At 39.1% G+C, this 17,167-nt stretch overlaps 1 protein-coding gene across 6 annotated transcripts in view; it reads left to right on the forward strand.

Moving 5' to 3' along the window:
• The first annotated feature begins 782 nt into the window (after positions 1-782).
• The window catches only part of myo18ab (myosin XVIIIA b), a 172,996-nt gene continuing 156,611 nt past the window's right edge, over positions 783-17,167 (forward strand). For all 6 annotated transcript variants that reach the window (XM_051665907.1, XM_051665908.1, XM_051665909.1 and 3 more), the window contains exons 1-2: positions 783-887; positions 4,032-5,169. In XM_051665907.1, coding sequence (XP_051521867.1) covers positions 4,153-5,169 — 1,017 coding nt within the window. In that variant the 5' untranslated portion in view covers positions 783-887; positions 4,032-4,152. The remainder of the gene's footprint in view (positions 888-4,031; positions 5,170-17,167) is intronic.

Below are 17,167 nucleotides of genomic sequence, written 5' to 3' on the forward strand. Positions count from 1 at the left end.
ACGCATGCACGCACGCACACACATTTGTCTTTCATAAATAGTAGGGAATCTCCTTTGACTTCTGTTGTTGATATTTTCTAGCCCCTAACCCTACCCCTACCCCTATCCCTAAACCATGTAAAACATTTAGACATTTATTTAGTATTTATTAAGTGGGAACCACTGGCTGCTCCCTACAATAGGCAAAACCTGACCTACACACGCACACACAGTGCTATATATAATGGTGCCTCTGAAACGTGTTAATTGCTTAAGCAAAAAAGCTGCCAAAAAGGTCAGGGACATTAGCTAGTGTGTAAGCTAATTAGGAAGACCATGAGGGCCCTAAAGATCTGGTCCAAGTTCAAGGCCACAAGACTAAGACTGAGACCAAACTGAGTCACTTCAGCACCAGTAAACTGGTAAAAAATATAATAAATAAATAAATATAGGCATACAGACTACAAATCTAGAGTCTAGACCAATACATTATGACAGTCCCAGTGATGACCACCAAAAGCAATACAGTTTTCAGTCTGATTGATCATGTTGTCATGATATGCTTTGATTTATCACGGAACATAATGTGGTTTTCTCTCGGACCACTGATGAGGAGTCTGCCTTGAGTTTACTTGGTTGCTTTGGAGCAAAACGAGGCATTAGATCAAGTTGTTATTCTGTTTGAGACGAAAGGGATAGATTTCTGCGCCTGTAGTTGTAGAATGCAGCCAGCAGGTGTCGCCGTTTCCTCTCACTGAACAATAAGCAGCATGAGCCAACCTACCGCCTCTATCACTATATATATTTACAACACTGCGTGCCCGCTCACGTTCTGCTGCGCCCATCTAGAGGATAGACCGAACCGAAACAATACCTTTCTCAGTCACAAAACTGGATATCTCGCAAAGGTGAGTCCAACAGACACGCATATATCTTTTTATGGTGTAATTCCGTAAACAAGCTAACGTTCAGTTATTTTCAGGAGGTAAAATCCCATGTCAGGGATGTGTGCATGAGATCCACAGCAGTCTGCTGCTGGACGTATAAGCGAAGAAAGGACCCCAATCAGCCACTTACTCATGCTAACGGACCTGCTAACTGTAGCCATTCACTGTTTATTAGCTACACTGCGGATTTCTAGGTTTGGTAGACGCACGGCCTTTAAGTTCCACATTATAATGATGTGTTTAACAGTTTCTGTTCATGTCCAGCTAATTTACAAGCTTAGCGGCTGATCTTGAGGTTTAGCGTTCGTATTTTTTCTGCCTCAGAATGACTGACGAGCCTTTCACTGCTCCAGTTGACTGACCGGGCAAATTTATATAAGAGGATTTCTTGTTCGTGATTGCCTTTTATGTTGCACTGTCTCCCTTGGCTTTTATCTAATGCGTCAATGATACATTGTATAAACATGTGTTTTGTTACATTTCTAAAGAGCACTTTGTTATATTGTAGCAGTGAGTGTAGGCGAATAGGTGTGGAGAGGACAGTGCTCAGTGAACACTTCATTTCACGTATCAGTCAGGCACATTGACGCCCACCAAGAGACACTCACCCGAAACAAGACCACCATGTTTCAGAAAAATTCACATTTTCTTTGTAATTATTATTATTTATTTTTTTTGTTGCCGCAAATTTTGTATGTCAGTTTATAAACAACAATGATTTACTACAGTTCATTTAAAAAGCTTACTAATAATTATTATGCTAACCATAGTTTCCACCAAAATACCAGTTACTACGATTATTGACTCAATTATTCTAACAGTGTATGAAGATTTCCCAGTCTTTTTGTAATTTCTTGTGACAATGGTGGCTAATATCAAGTTAACAGTTTTATTGTAGTAGGTATTGTAGAGATGTTAAAGGGATAGTTCACGCAAAAATGAAAATTCTCTCATCATTTACTCTCTCTCATGACATCCCAGATGTGTATGACTTTCTTTCTTCTGCTGAACACAAATGAAGATTTTTAGAAGAATACCTCAGCTCTGTTGGTCAATACAATGCAAGTGAATGGTGACCAACATTTTGAAGCTCCAAAACCACATAAAGGCAGCATAAAAATGTATTATAAGACTTCAGTGGTTAAAGGTGCTGTGAGTAAATGAGATAAATTTCATTTTTGGATGAACTATCCCTTTAACAAATATCATGGACATGCACTTTTTTTTATCAGTGTCAAGATTTAAAGGTTTATATGAATGTATATGGGAAAGTGGATATTACATTTTTTGTGACTTGTCAACATTTCATGTTTTAGCTTTTTACTGTTCACTTAGGGCTAAATAGTCCTTCAGTGTGACAAATTAATTTTAAAAGTACTTTAATTTCATGTAGACTCTCAATTCATCTGAGGTCATACATCTGCATGTATAATAATTATATAAGAATGAAAAAAATGTATCTACAAAAGTTTTAGGTTAAGTATAGCATGTCACACTGCAGAACACTTCGGTCACCCAGTAGCTATTGTATTTTAGTAAACAATAAATATGAATACAATGTTAAATTGTAAGATACTTTTTCACTAATATGCTAGTACAAATATGCAAATATTTGTGAGGATAAAAAAATCAAGATAATATTCTTTGCTGTATTGGAGTAAGAACTATTTAGAGACATTTGCAGCTATCTGCAAAAGAAAATGAGAATTGCTCAATGCACTAATTCATCTGCACTGAGCAGCTTGACTGATCTTTAGTATCTTCAAGCTTAAGCCATATATCCTTATATTGGCCTTGATTACTCTATCCATTCATATGTATGATGAAATAGATAATGCATTTATTGTTATAATACATTTTACTGTCATAGTTATTCTTAGGTGTAGCCTACATAGTTCACCATTTCACTTTATGATTTGCAGTTTAACTTGATATTGATGGAAACTATAGGGTACATAGCATTAGGTAGTATTACATTGCATTAAGCCTGTGTCAAGCCTTTTATGGTAGTGGAAGAATTGCCTTCCTGCATTATGGAGAAGAATTTAGCCTCTTGTTAATGGAACTTGTTTGGATGATGAAGTCTCCCGCTGGTGGGAAAATAGGAATGTTAGAGGCCTGTTGCTTTCAAAGGACATCCCTAATGCTTTTAAACTCTGTTTGTTTTTAAATGCATGTAGAATAGTGACATAATGGCACAGTGTTTTCATTACACTGGAAAAGGAGTCTATGTTTGCTTTGCTGTTCTTATGAAGACTGAATGGTATAATTGCGCCACATTACGGTACAGAGCAGTGATGCACCAAAATGAAAATTATTGTCCAAAACCAGAACAAAAAGGTCTGGACACACTGGGCTGAAACTTTTGAATAATTCAATTCTAAATGTTGTTTTTATTAGGGATGCACCGATACTACTTTTTCCATAACTACACATTATTTCATTATAAAATAGAGTAGAAAGAAGACAATTACAAAAAAATTGTGTAGCCTAAGAAAACATTTATCCATTAGAGTGGTTAACAATAATGCAGCAGTAAAATGAACAGCAATTCCAGTGAAAATCTTCAGAGAACAAGAAGCCAGTTCTCTTTGCACATTTTTAGGGGCCAAGCACTGAAGGTGCTGTAGCCCCTATTGTATCTGTTAGTTTTCTTCTTCTTTTTCTTCTTCCCAAATAGGAGTCTATGGCAGCCCATTGAACCGTACATGGGAAAATGCTGAAATGTTGCACTAACAGGGGTGGGTCTCTATACGACAAACTCTGTTGGTCCATCACCAGTTCAGGAATTCACTTTTCTTTTGTGCATATCTTTTTAACTGTTTGGCCTAGAAAGACTATTCTTTTTACCTCTGATTAATCTCCTCCTGATTATTGAAATGGACCCCTTACATTACAACTCTGCCTATTACAGTGGCTGTCAACTTGGGTTGTGTCATTTATAATTTTGTATTCTCTTTTAAAATGTTTAGAATGTTCAGTTGCAGTTTAGTAGGAAATTATGAAGTGCCTGGAGTTTGAGAGATTTGCTTTTTGCCAAGAAACATCTGCATGTTTCTTTTTAAGATACAATTATTGATGTTGATTTTTTTTTTCTCTTTACAGGGAGCCTTAGTTAATCCACTCTGGATTTACAAAAGCCACTCTGTTTCTGTATGGAAAAATTCCTTACTTGTGAAAACATTGGTGCTTCTGTAGTGGAACGTAGACTACTTTTGGGGACAGTATGTTCAACTTGATCAAAAAAGACAAGGAAAAGGATGGAGTTAAGAAGGAGAAGAAGGACAAGAGAGACCGAAGGGAGAGGATGTCTGCAGCCGAGCTCAGAAGCCTTGATGAGATGAGCATGAGACGGGGCTTCTTTAACCTCAACCGGAGCTCAAAGCGAGACTCCAAGAATAAGTTGGAGATTTCAAACCCTATCCCTATTAAAGTAGCCAGCAGCACTGAGCTCAATCTAACCGACATCGAGTCAGATGGCCTTAGCAACCGCAGCAGCATGGTTTTGGATGCAGATCAGCTCAGCGTGGCAAGCTCCAGTGATGATCTGAAGTTCGAATACGGCCAAGATGGCCACCGGAGTTCAGTTAAGGAGCGAGCGGCCAGGTTTGGCTCCCTTGCCATGCAAAACTCGCAAATGGGTTCGATAATGAAGCGCTTCTCCTTTTCTCAGAGGACTAAAGATGAGAGTCCTTCAGAGGGCTCTACACCTTCTGGGCAGAACTCGGCTGCTCCATCTCCACAGGTGGAGGCCAAGCTCTTTGACCCCCAGCAAAAACAAAGTCTTCAGCAGTCGCCACCTCCTGGTAAGAAGGTGAACATTCCTGAGATTGTGGATAAGACGTTCCTTGCGGATCTCCGTCTGCCTGCTGTCGTGCCACCTCGGACGCCCGAAGTTCGAGAGCTGGTACTCCAGAGAAGGAACACTGGAGATTTTGGTTTCTCCTTGCGGCGCACCACCATGTTGGACCGAGGCACAGATGGAGCGGTGTATCGGAGGGTGGTCCACTTTGCAGAACCAGGTGCTGGCACAAAGGACCTTGCCCTTGGCCTGGTGCCCGGAGACAGGCTGGTGGAGATCAATGGGCGCAACGTGGAGAATAAGAACCGGGATGAGATCGTGGACATGATTCGGCAGTCAGGTGACACAGTGCGACTCAAAGTTCAGCCCATCCTGGAACTGAGCGAGCTGAGTCGATGCTGGCTGAGGACCACAGAAGGGTTGCGGCGAGAAACTTTTGACGTAAGTCCACACTGTCTTTCTCTCTTTTCTTCTCTTGCTCATGTTCACGGTCTTTCCAGGCAACTCCCCACATGCCTGCCCAGCTCTTACACATGTGGAGCCAACTGGCTCTCCTTGAGAGTACAAGCACATAATTTAAGATGAACATACTCTTGTGAAACAGGAAGCGGATTCCTTTCCAGGACGAACATCTGTCACAGTGTGTCTAACAAAGTCTTTTTCTCCTTCAGCTTTCCACAAGCGATGACAGAGACTTTAATGACAGGCTTGTGAAATGATTTTGTGTTTGTTTTCTTCACAGTTTGTTGTGCAATAGTTGGACTGTGTCATGCGGCAGGAAATTCAGAATTTTCCCTGTGATCATTTTTTTTGCACATGAATATGGTAGTCTTGAAAGTGCCTTGGAGTGCTATGTAAATACCATGGTACTTGAATTTCAGTGCCCTTCCAAAAAGGACACTCGCAGTACAAAAATACCATGGTAGAACCATGTTTTTTTTTGTTTTTTGGACATGGACCATTGTAGGACTATGATATTTTTGGTACTGTGTGGGGACTTTTTTGCAAGTGTACCATGGTATATAACAAAGTTCCATGGTATTACCATCTGATAACATTATTGCACCATAGTACCATCACAGTACTTGTTGTGTCACACAGTCATGTGTGATGAGTAGTCTGCTCTCTGGTCTACTTAATGACATCTTTTCATTAAGTAAGATTTTTCCTTGAAAGATAAGCTTGAATTGCTTGTTGATTACAGATAAGAATGGCACTTCGTCATAAATGTTTGATTTTCTTGAGGATGGGCAGTGGGTGTGACTTTATTAGTGAGCGTGTGTCATAATCATGTGCGTGCATACAGAGAATACTGTGCTGGAACGAGTCCGGCATGCTGCCGTGCCTAGTTGCACATGTTGATGCTGAGAAGACTCGCTAAGCCTGCCCTTACATGCATTATGTAAGACTCCTTAGTAATTGCACTCATTGGATCCCTTGTATTTAGTAGCATTGTTTACTTGAAAAGCAGTACACCCCGCTAAACTTATGTTATCATGGAGCTAGGCTAATCAATAAAAGGGACCATGACTGTTTGCAAAAGCATTTTGTGAAAAGGCATTATCAAGCTGAATGTTGAACTGTCTGTGAGTGTGAACTGGTTTAAATGTGAGAGTAGGTGCGACACAAGTGAGCTTTGAATCAGAACATTATTTTTGTGTAGGCGGAAAGGTGTTGGTTGTTAATTATTCACTTAAGGGTTACTGTTTGCTGACAAATAAGTATTTAAATGGTTCCTTTGCAAACCCTTTTCAATATGACAGAATTTAAATTTTTTTGGGTGAAACTGTAACTTTAATCTAAAAAAGAGGTTACCGTTATTTAAAATTTCAGGGGATATTTCAGGTAAGTCATGTTGGTCATAGTGGCCACAGGAATGTTTGGATTCCAATTTTCCATAGTGTTAAAAGAAGACCTAACTAAAAAGTGTTGTTTTCATGTAAGTTACATGTTGAAACAGACCCTGACCTCTTTATTCAGTCATGGCCTAGAGCAGGTGAAGAGCAGCTGCACTCCTGCTGGCCGAACGGACCTACAGGTGCCTGACAGTGCTAAGACACGGAGCTCTCTCCCCTTTCTCATCATCTTCATTATTATTTCATGTACATGATAGTAAATGAGATGTATAGCCTAAAGTAAAGAAAGCTGCCTCTCAGGTTTTGCATTTGTGTCCATGATAAATAAAAAACGCAAACACTAATGTCATGCTAATGGTTCTATACTGTTACAATATGCTTAACATTACTTCAAGGAAATTAATATAAACTGTAACCCTGCCAATGTAAGGGGTTCCTAAAGGATATTCCTATGTAATAGTTTTGACCCTCTTTGATTTGAGTTTGGCCATAGGGTCATTGATGCATCATAATAGGTAAAATACAAGTTTAGCTCCACTGACTGCAAAAAAAAAAAGTGACATTTATGCACTTACTATTAAAGTCTGCTTTCATTCATCACAATTGTTTTTTTTTTTTTCTTCTTTACAAACTGATGGACGAGGCAAAATTATTTCCTGTGGTAATCAACTGCATAGTACAGAGGCTGTCAATAGAGCTTAACTTCAAGATTAAAGACTAGTTGACCTTAGTTGTCCAGAGTCTGTAGCAAACATGATGTTGTGTCCTGAAACCAGCCCGTTTGGTAACAGACTGTCTTGTAACAATTGGGACCAAGTGTTTTATCATGTGCTTCTGCAAATTGGTCATTGGCAAGCACCCCCATTTCATACCAGAGTGGCTCTGTCGTTCTATTTTGGGTTTTACCCACAAACAAGAGGGACTTGCTTTGCTGCCTTGTTCGAAGTCAGCCTCCCTCTGTACTGGTTATGGTTCTTCATTACATGGTTCAAAGTGGTGGGGGTATTCTATGCAGGTCACCCTGACTCTTGCCCTCTCTCTTTGTCTAAGTCTCTCTGGCGACGATTATTTTCTGTTCGGTCTTTAAGCAAGCTATGCTAAAGGCATTATCTAGACCAGGGGTCTTCAACAATTTTCATTAAGTTCCTCTTTGCATAAAAACTTTTAGACTTGGAAAATACCAGTTCTTCGTTATACGGGTTGGTACCACTGATAAATAAATAGAACTGGATCGCTGATGCAACGTTAAAATGCTAGCAGGAGGTGAAGCCACCGGAATTGTTCGAGCGGCCATCTTAATATGCCCAACCTCTCATAAAGTGTCAATGACTGACAGGAGAAAACACCCCCGTTTCACTATCTCTGACCTGCGGATACAACAGTTGCATTTCACCCTCTAGTGACAATCATGTTTAATGTCTGATTCGCTTGTTATGGATAATATTCGTTACGAGGGAGAAGATGTATGTGGATCGCGATGTCAGAGCATTCACCTGCACCGGTGTTCAGTGCAGCACAGGAGTCACCAAAGGAAGTGGGAAAACTGTCCACAAGTTGTAATGCAATTAGGAAAAACTGGAATATCTGCTTGTTTGGGGTGACAGTACGTCCAAGTCAGACCGGGATTTTTAAATGGCTGGGATTTGCTTGTTTTCACATTGAAGTGCTCTCTGTAGTCAGTTTAATTCATTGTCCTCCAGTCGAACCCGTAACAGTTTAATTTTAACCAGCTTTGCTTTGCTTTGCTTGTCTCCCTCAGTCTCAGTGCCTGCTGCATGTGTGAGGGAGCGAGAGTGCGTGCTCTTATCAAGTGGCTGCGAGAACAAGGCACTTTTTGATAATAACATAAAACTAGTAACTCTCAACAAACACTTTATCACAATAAATAACTCTGAAAATGTCTGTTTTTAGTCTTACCTCAGTTTCAGTGAACTTGTTTACATTCAGCTAATCTGTTCACTGATAAAGTTTGTTAGAGGTGGGTACTGTTTGGGGGTGGGGGGGGGGGGGGTTGAATTCGGCACAATTCTACATCACCACCCTTGAATTTACTATAGTAACACTAATGCGGGGTTCACACATCCTCTGTGAGCAGGGTGTGAGTGGCTTGTTTTCGTTTCAGTACCCATATTAACGGATGACATTGTTTACACTGCAAGCGTGAATGGCGAGGTGACACGTCCCAGACGCGGCAGTGAGCGGATGGTTTCGGCGTTGAGCCTATTTTTGCCGCGAGGCTCACGCTGAGCTCAGCGGCTCTGGGTGCAGTACAACACTAAAATAATCAGGAGATTATAGAAAAGACAAAAATGCAAATCAAAATTATTCAAACTGAACCTGTAGTACGCTACAATTTATATGTCTGCATGCAAGTAAACTTCATAAAATAACTTAATAAAAGAAATAATTAATAAACTACCTGACCTTTTGCCATTCTGTGTGTGTATATAGGTGTACAGTTTAGACACAACATTAACTAATCACAACCAAGTGTGCTGATAAAGATGAAGTTGTCCTTGAAGCAGCAATAACCTCAGCTTATAGACCTTTTTCACAGACTGTAATGACGCGTTTCCACCTTATTTATCAGCGTAAATTTTAAAATATACATTTATAACATTATGATTTGTTATTTTACCCTGGAATTAGTTTTAAAAATGAATTACCACAGCTGCAAGGGGGTTTCGATGACCACTGCTGAGAGACTGACAGTGTATTTGGCATCTTTTCCCATTTTACTGTCTTAATCCACCGCTCTCTATTATTTCCTCTTCTGTAAAGACATTCAAACATAATAGTGGATTTTTTATTTGGTCTTGTAGCAAATGGGTAAGTGAAAATAATATTTGCTGTGATCTCCCATTCACCGCTATAGAAGTTTACCCTGCAAACGTTTACTTCTGCGTTCCAAAACCCGGAGTGTGAAAAAGATCTATAATGACCTTATTAAAGAAAAATCTGTCATAGGACCCCATAGATAACTTTATTTTCTGCACAGAGGTGTTGCTGTTTCTCACGGAAGAGACACGACCAATGTGAACATCCAACACGACCACCTCACTCACTCCTCGCTCACGGAGGATGTGTGAACCCGGCGTAACTGTACTTTAGGCAGAATTAGATTGATAATGAATATTATCATATCACTACTTCAGCTCTATTAAATTTGTAATAGTCTACATTAGGGTAGTGAGAGAATATAATACATTTTTGTTACAACTTATAAATGTTTATATTTTGTATTTATTGTTTTTAAATGTGATTAGGGTAGGCCTACTGTTTATAATTACAAAACTGCCGTAGATTGTTTTATAGAAATCATGTTACATCTAACCATGGTAGTAAAGAAGATCCATGCTTCCATGTGCTTACCATGGTTTACAAACACCACTGTTAAAAACTATGAATAAATAAATAATTTAAATTATCATAAGGGCAGATGCAATATATATATATATATATATATATATATATATATATATATATATATATATATATATATATATATTATTTTATTTAATTATTTTAAGATGAAATAGAAATGTTTCATTCCTAAATGTGTCAATCCTTTAGCTTAAATATCAAGCTAAAATATATTTTTTGAGTGTAAGAAAATATAACTGGTTTTATTTGCCTTCAGAAATTCCAAGAGATGACTCATTTGAATCAATAAGGACCTGATGAAAGGAGTTCCAACTCAGTCGTGTCAGAATAATTTAGTCAGATAAATTAGGTGTTAACTTTTTATAGATGTTATAGATAACCTTACTCTTGTTGATACCAGTAAATTTACATCTACATCCAACTCAAAATCAATGCTGTACTGTAGAATGAGCATTTCAGTGGGACAAAATATGCGATATTATTTGTCTTTCATTTATTTTTAAAAAATATCACTTTTATTATTAGTTCTGTCTTCACATTTTCATTTTATAGGCCCCAGATATAGCCCTCCATCTGTTTGAATTCAAGAAACACAAGGTTTGGTCTCATTCATAACACGTAAGCCTGCTGAATTTATTAAAAAAACTGTAAAATTAAGTACAAATATATATAAAGTTTTGATAACACAAAGTTTCCGCTTTCAAATTATGTCACATAATTTGGAGGGTGGGGGGTGTCTGGGGTAAGGGAATGAAGTAGGGGGTGTTTATCCAAAAAATGTTGAGACCACTGATCTGGACCATCTAATATGTCCCATGAGAGCATTAATTTAGCATGAATTTCTTTTGTTTGAGTGTTTTAAATAGAGCCCGACCGATACCGATTTTAGAGAGGGAAAATTCACTGATTACCGATATGGTGGCTGATATAGTAAATTTTTGAGCTGGAATGAAAACAGACCTTTTCTATGTGGATTGTTCACTGATTTTGCAGCGATATGACTATGCAAATGTACTGATTGTAGGCTGATTGTTTTTTTTTTTTTTTTATAATTTTTAAAAAATTTTTTTTTTTTACCCTTTTTCTCCCAATTTGGAATGCCCAATTCCCAATGCGCTTTTAAGTCCTCGTGGTCACGTAGTGATTCGCCTCAGTCCGGGTGGCGGAGGACAAATCCCAGTTGCCTCCGCGTCTGAGACCATCAACCCGTGTATCTTATCACGTGGCTTGTTGAGCGCGTTGCCACAGAGACATAGCGTGTGTGGAGGCTTCACGCCATCCACTGTGGCAACTACACTCAACTCGCCACGCGTCCCACCGAGAACAAACCAAATTATAGCGACCATGAGGAGGTTACCCCATGTGACTCTACCCTCCCTAGCAACCGGGCCAATTTGGTTGCTTAGGTGACCTGACTGGAGTCACTCAGCACACCCTGGGATTCGAACTAGCGAACTTCTCTCTCCCGAACGCCATTCTCTTTTGCACTCTCTCATCAACAAGGCATTTCCATCCACAGAACTGCCGCTCACTGGATGTTTTTTGTTTTTGTCACCATTCTGAGTAAGTTCTAGAGACTGTTGTGTGTGAAAATCCCAGGAGATCAGCAGTTACAGAAAAAATCAAACCAGCCCATCTGGCACCAACAATCATCCATGCGATTATCTAATCAGCCAATCGTGTGGCAGCAGTGCAGTGCATAAAATCATGCAGATACAGGTCAGGAGATTCTGTTAATGTTTACATCATCGATTTGAATGGGGAAATAATTTGATCTCGGTGATTGGGAGCGTGGCATGATTGATTGTGCCAGATGGGCTGGTTTGAGTATTTCTGTAACTGCTGATCTCCTGGGATTTTCACACACAACAGTCTCTAGAATTTACTCAGAATGGTGCCAAAAACAAAAAAACATCCAGTGAGCGGCAGTTCTGCTGATGGAAAGGCTTTGTTGATGAGAGAGGTCAACTGAGAATAGCCAGACTGGTTAGAACTGACAAAGTCTACGGTAACTCAGGTAACCGCTCTGTACAATTGTGGTGAGAAGAATTTTGATATGCGGGTTGGCGCTGTTTTGCCAGCATGAGTGGGACCTGCACAATATTAGGCAGGTGGTTTTAATATTGTGGCTGATCGCTGTATGTAAGCTTTCTGCACACTGTCACTTTTAATTGAATTTTCCTCTCCACAGTAGTATCACTTTGCCTAGTTTTTGCTGACAACAAACAGTTTAAAATTTTTAAAAGGCTTATTAAAAAAAGCTATTAAAAAAGAAAAGGAAAAAAAAAGACTTTAAATCAAGTATAGGTTAACAAAATATTCTCTATATTAAGATTAATTATATTAGTGTCAAACTGAAGACCAACTGATAACCCATAGGTGCACTTAAAGTTAATGTGACATTTTTGATTATTGATTAATTTTCATTATTTCATATAATTATTATTATTCCTTATTTTATTTAGATTTTATTTTTGAATTATATTTAATACATTATGGTATCTTAATATTTGATAAATAATTGTTTTATTTATAAATTCCTTCCCTGCCTTTTCATTTAGTTGGATAATTGTATTAATAGTTCATTTTTCACTTGTTGCTGCTTGAACTTTGATGAGGGGAACACGCGCTCTCTCATGAGGTCAAGAGATGAAAGCGGAGAAAGAGCGCATGTTTCTGGACTCTACAAGTGCTACTATTGTTAATGGCATTTAATCGGGAGATATTTAATAAAGATGTTTGAATTACACCACATCTTTTAACTCGCATTATTACTGAGATGCCTATGCATGGCGGAGATCGAGAAGCTGCCGCCTTGAATAATAATAAGGATCGATTCACAGCTTGTGCTGTTTTCCCTTTGCCTTGTCACGTGTGAAACACCACATTAACCGTACAGTACACCAACTTTTCATACATCAACATTTTCAGACACACTGAAGAAGATCCGTGAAGTTTGCGTGATTAAGTATTCTTTTCTGCTCTGACAATTATTTCCTTTTAAAGCCGCTCGTATTTGGCAAGGTTTGAACTGTTGTTTTAGCGCAGCGGTTGATTGACAGGATGGGGTGGTGTTCCACTGCTGTCTGGGATGCATTCTGGAAGGATTAGCATTTACAACTTCTGTGATCTGGTCACGTTTTTGACTGCCATTTTGTTGGTCTTTTCTGACTTTGTGCTTTATTATCATGCAGTAACACACTGACATAGTGATTGATGTATGTCGTCATGAAACAGAGACCCTTCCCTCCAAATCCGAACACAAGTGGTCACTGGAGACGCATTTAAGTGACCAGATGTAAACAGCGATGTGTCTGACCACATGTGATCAGATCACCCGAAACACATCTTAATACCAGGTGTAAACGGTGTCTTTGTTCAGGTGTGTGCGTGGTTTAAGGTAGTTGTTGATTTGTAGCATGTTTCTGTTGAGGACTTGTGTTTGCCCGAGTGATGTGTGAAGTGCTGCACTGATTTGTGGGCCTCACTTGAGCCGCGGGAGCCATTCTCTGCCCTATTGTCTCTGAAAACAAACGGCAACAGCTTCATCATCAATCCAAATAAAGACAAGCTGTAAAACGATCATGGCCCAGTGCAAACAAAGGCCAAGTAGAGGGAGTGCATGGCTGTCTCAGCCAGCAGGCATATGTTCTGAATACAGGCGCAGCTGGACCCTGCTGCTTCATTCAGATAACGGTCATCTTTTTTTTTTTTTTTTTAAATACCCTTTTCTCCCAATTTGGATTCCCCAATTCCCACTACTTAACAGGTCCTCATGGTGGAGCAGTTAGTGGTGGAGGACAAGTCTCAGTTGCCTCCGCTTCTGAGACAGTCAGTCCGTGCATCTTATCTTGTGGTTCGCTGTGCATGACACTGCGGAGACTCGCAGCATGTGGAGGCTCATGCTAATCTCCGCGATCCACACACAACTTACCACGCACCCCACTGAGCGAGAACCCCTAATCGCGACCACAAGGAGGTTACCCCATGTGACTCTACCCTCCCTAGCATCCGGGCCAATTTGGTTGCTTAGGAGACCTGGCTAGAGTCACTCAGCACGCCCTGGATTCAAACTCGCAACTCCAGGGGTGGTAGTCAGTAGGGCTGAAACGATTAGACGACGTTATCGACAACGTCGACAATAAAAACATTTTTAAAAAAAATTTCGTGGCGAATAGTCGTTTGATCTTAACGTAACATAAGATCATATGAAACTCTAATGATTGCACACAAGAGCAGCACTGCAGTTTGCGCCTGACTGAGGAGAGGAAGAAAACACATCTCACAGTCCAGACGCGCACTAAACTTTCCAAACAACTTCAGGTGATGTAGATCGCAAAGTATGAGGGAATTATAATACAAAAATACAAAATAAGTAAATACAGAAGTGTTGAGCATCTTTAAAGGAAACACCCCGGCGTTACATCTTTAATGCAGTTCTATTTAATGCGTTATAGCTTTATTAAAGTTAAAATTATAAGGAAACTGGCATTTCTCTGTGCGGTCAGCGCCTCTTCTATGAGTTGCGCGAAGTGTTCCGATCTAAGGGGGAGAGACTGAAACTGAACCCGGCTGAGGCACAATCTGTTGCGGGTACGCTCATCCCTCGAGTGTGTGCGCTTAATGCAGCTAGATTATAACGCGATGGCAACTTATTGAATCATAATATATGTTCACTGTGCATTTCTTATCGTGAAGAAAATTGGCAAAACGCAGCTTTATTAATAAGAGAGAGTTTGTTTTTTGTGAGTTAAAGATGGATTGAAGTGAACAAAAAGGTAAGAGAGGGTAGTCTTCGCCCCATTATACACTGCAAAAAAATAATTTTTTATTTGTTTTTGTTTTGCCTTGTTTTCCAATATAAATATCTAAAACTCCTTTAAAATAACATACATTTACTTTAGCAGCTATACTGCAGAATCATTTTTTATTTTTTTTAATCTGAGAATGTTGAATATAATATTAAAAATACAAATATTTTATGGTAAGGTAACGTGGAGGAGTAGTCAGGAAGCGCGTCATTGTTTACAAGAGAAACTTGTGCTGTTCACAAACCAAAACAGTCCAAAACAATCTCAAAACAATATAAAATAAAAAATCATTTCCAAATAATAATAATAATAAAAACAATGACGCGCTTCCTGACGACTCCTCCACGTGACGCGTGACCTTACCAATGAGCTTACGTCATCACTCTCATGAGCGCGCGTCACAGAGATGTACGGAAGCGAACATTTGTAGTTAAAAAGTATATAAGTATTGTTTTGTTTCTCAAAATAATCAATCGTTTACATTCAGAAGAACTTTATTTGTCGACTGGATTATTTTGATGCACCCTAAATATGCATTTTGGACCGTCAAAAAATGGAGTACATTCACTTGCATTGTTTGAAGGAGGAGGCCTGAAATGAATCCTAAAAATCTTAAATTCTGTTTTGATGAAGAAAGAAACTCAGATACATCTTGGATGGCCTGCGGGTGAGTAAATTATCAGCAAATTTTCATTTTTGGGTGAACTATTCCTTTAAATCAGTTCATTAAAATACATTTTCGGTCTGAGTAATTACCAATGTTTCAATGTTACCAATAAACTAAAATCCACATCAACTCAAATTTTATAAGATTTACATGCACTTAAGAAAACAGTTTATTCTAGGATTTTTGCAGAAAGCGGCATTCTGAAACGTCATGTGAACGAGAATGCTGATTTCCTTACCTGTTTAAGGGATTAAGAGAAAGCGGTTTAATGCATCCAAGTTTCTCACGGAGAAGGCAGCTTATATGTCCATGTAAACACACAAGCGGCTTTCTTACAGGATTTTGAGGAGGGCCGATGTGCGTGAACAGACCTGATAACAAACGTTATAGGATGGAGCCCAACAAGAAGTCAACATAGCGTTAAGAATTCAACATTTCTGGGAGTAAAGTGGGAAAACTATACCCATTTATACACACTAATATAAAATATTGACGGTCCCTCATGTCAGTATATATGTTTGTGCTCAAAAGTTTGCATACCCTGGCAGAAATTGTGAAATTTTGGATAGTGCATACTATCTAATCGATAAGTCTTTTATTTAAGGATAGTGATCATATGAAGCCATTTATTATCACATAGTTGTTTGGCTTAAATCATAATGATAACAGAAATCACCCAAATGGCCCTGATCAAAAGTTGACATACCCTTGAATGTTTGGCCTTGTTACAGACACACGAGGTGACACACACAGGTTTAAATGGCAATTAAAGGTTAATTTCCCACACCTGTGGCTTTTTAAATTGCAATTAGTGTCTGTGTATAAATAGTCAGTGAGTTTGTTAGCTCTCACGTGGATGCACTGAGCAGGCTAGATACTGAACCATGGGGAGCAGAAAAGAACTGTCAAAAAACCTGCGTAACAAGGTAATGGAACTTTATAAAGATGGAAAAGGATATAAAAAGAGCTGTAAAGGCACGGGGAACAGTTTGCATTCCTCTGCACGAAAGCTGCACATGGGATGCTCTTGGACTTTCCAGCACAACAATGACCCTAAGCACAAGGCCAAGTTGACCCTCCAGTGGTTACAGCAGAAAAAGGTGAAGGTTCTGGAGTGGCCGTCACAGTCTCCTGACCTTAATATCATCAAGCCACTCTGGGGAGATCTCAAACATGCGGTTCATGCAAGATGACCAAAGACTTTGCATGACCTGGAGGCATTTTGCCAAGACGAATGGGCAGCTATACCACCTGCAAGAATTTGGGGCCTCATAGACAACTATTACAAAAGACTGCATGCTGTCATTGATGCTAAAGGGGGCAATACACAGTATTAAGAACTAAGGGTATGCAGACTTTTGAACAGGGGTCATTTCATTTTATTCATTGTTACCATGTTTTGTTTTATGATTGTACCATTCTGTTATAACCTACAGTTGAATATGAATCCCATAAGAAATAAATGTGTTTTGCCTGCTCACTCATGTTTTCTTTAAAAATGGTACATATATTACCAATTCTCCAAGGGTATGCAAACTTTTGAGCACAACTGTATGTGCTTATACATTGGGGGAATCTCAGAGTTTTATGTAAGAGGGAAACCCCACCATTAGAAAGTTAAGGAAACAAAAACAGCAACAAATCTAGAATATCTAGAAATAAAGCAAAGCAATGGAGAATAAATAGCATAGTCTTTCTCAGATGCCATGTTTGTTATTTAC

Source organism: Myxocyprinus asiaticus, chromosome 31 (assembly GCF_019703515.2).
Source record: "Myxocyprinus asiaticus isolate MX2 ecotype Aquarium Trade chromosome 31, UBuf_Myxa_2, whole genome shotgun sequence".
NCBI lineage: Eukaryota > Metazoa > Chordata > Actinopteri > Cypriniformes > Catostomidae > Myxocyprinus > Myxocyprinus asiaticus.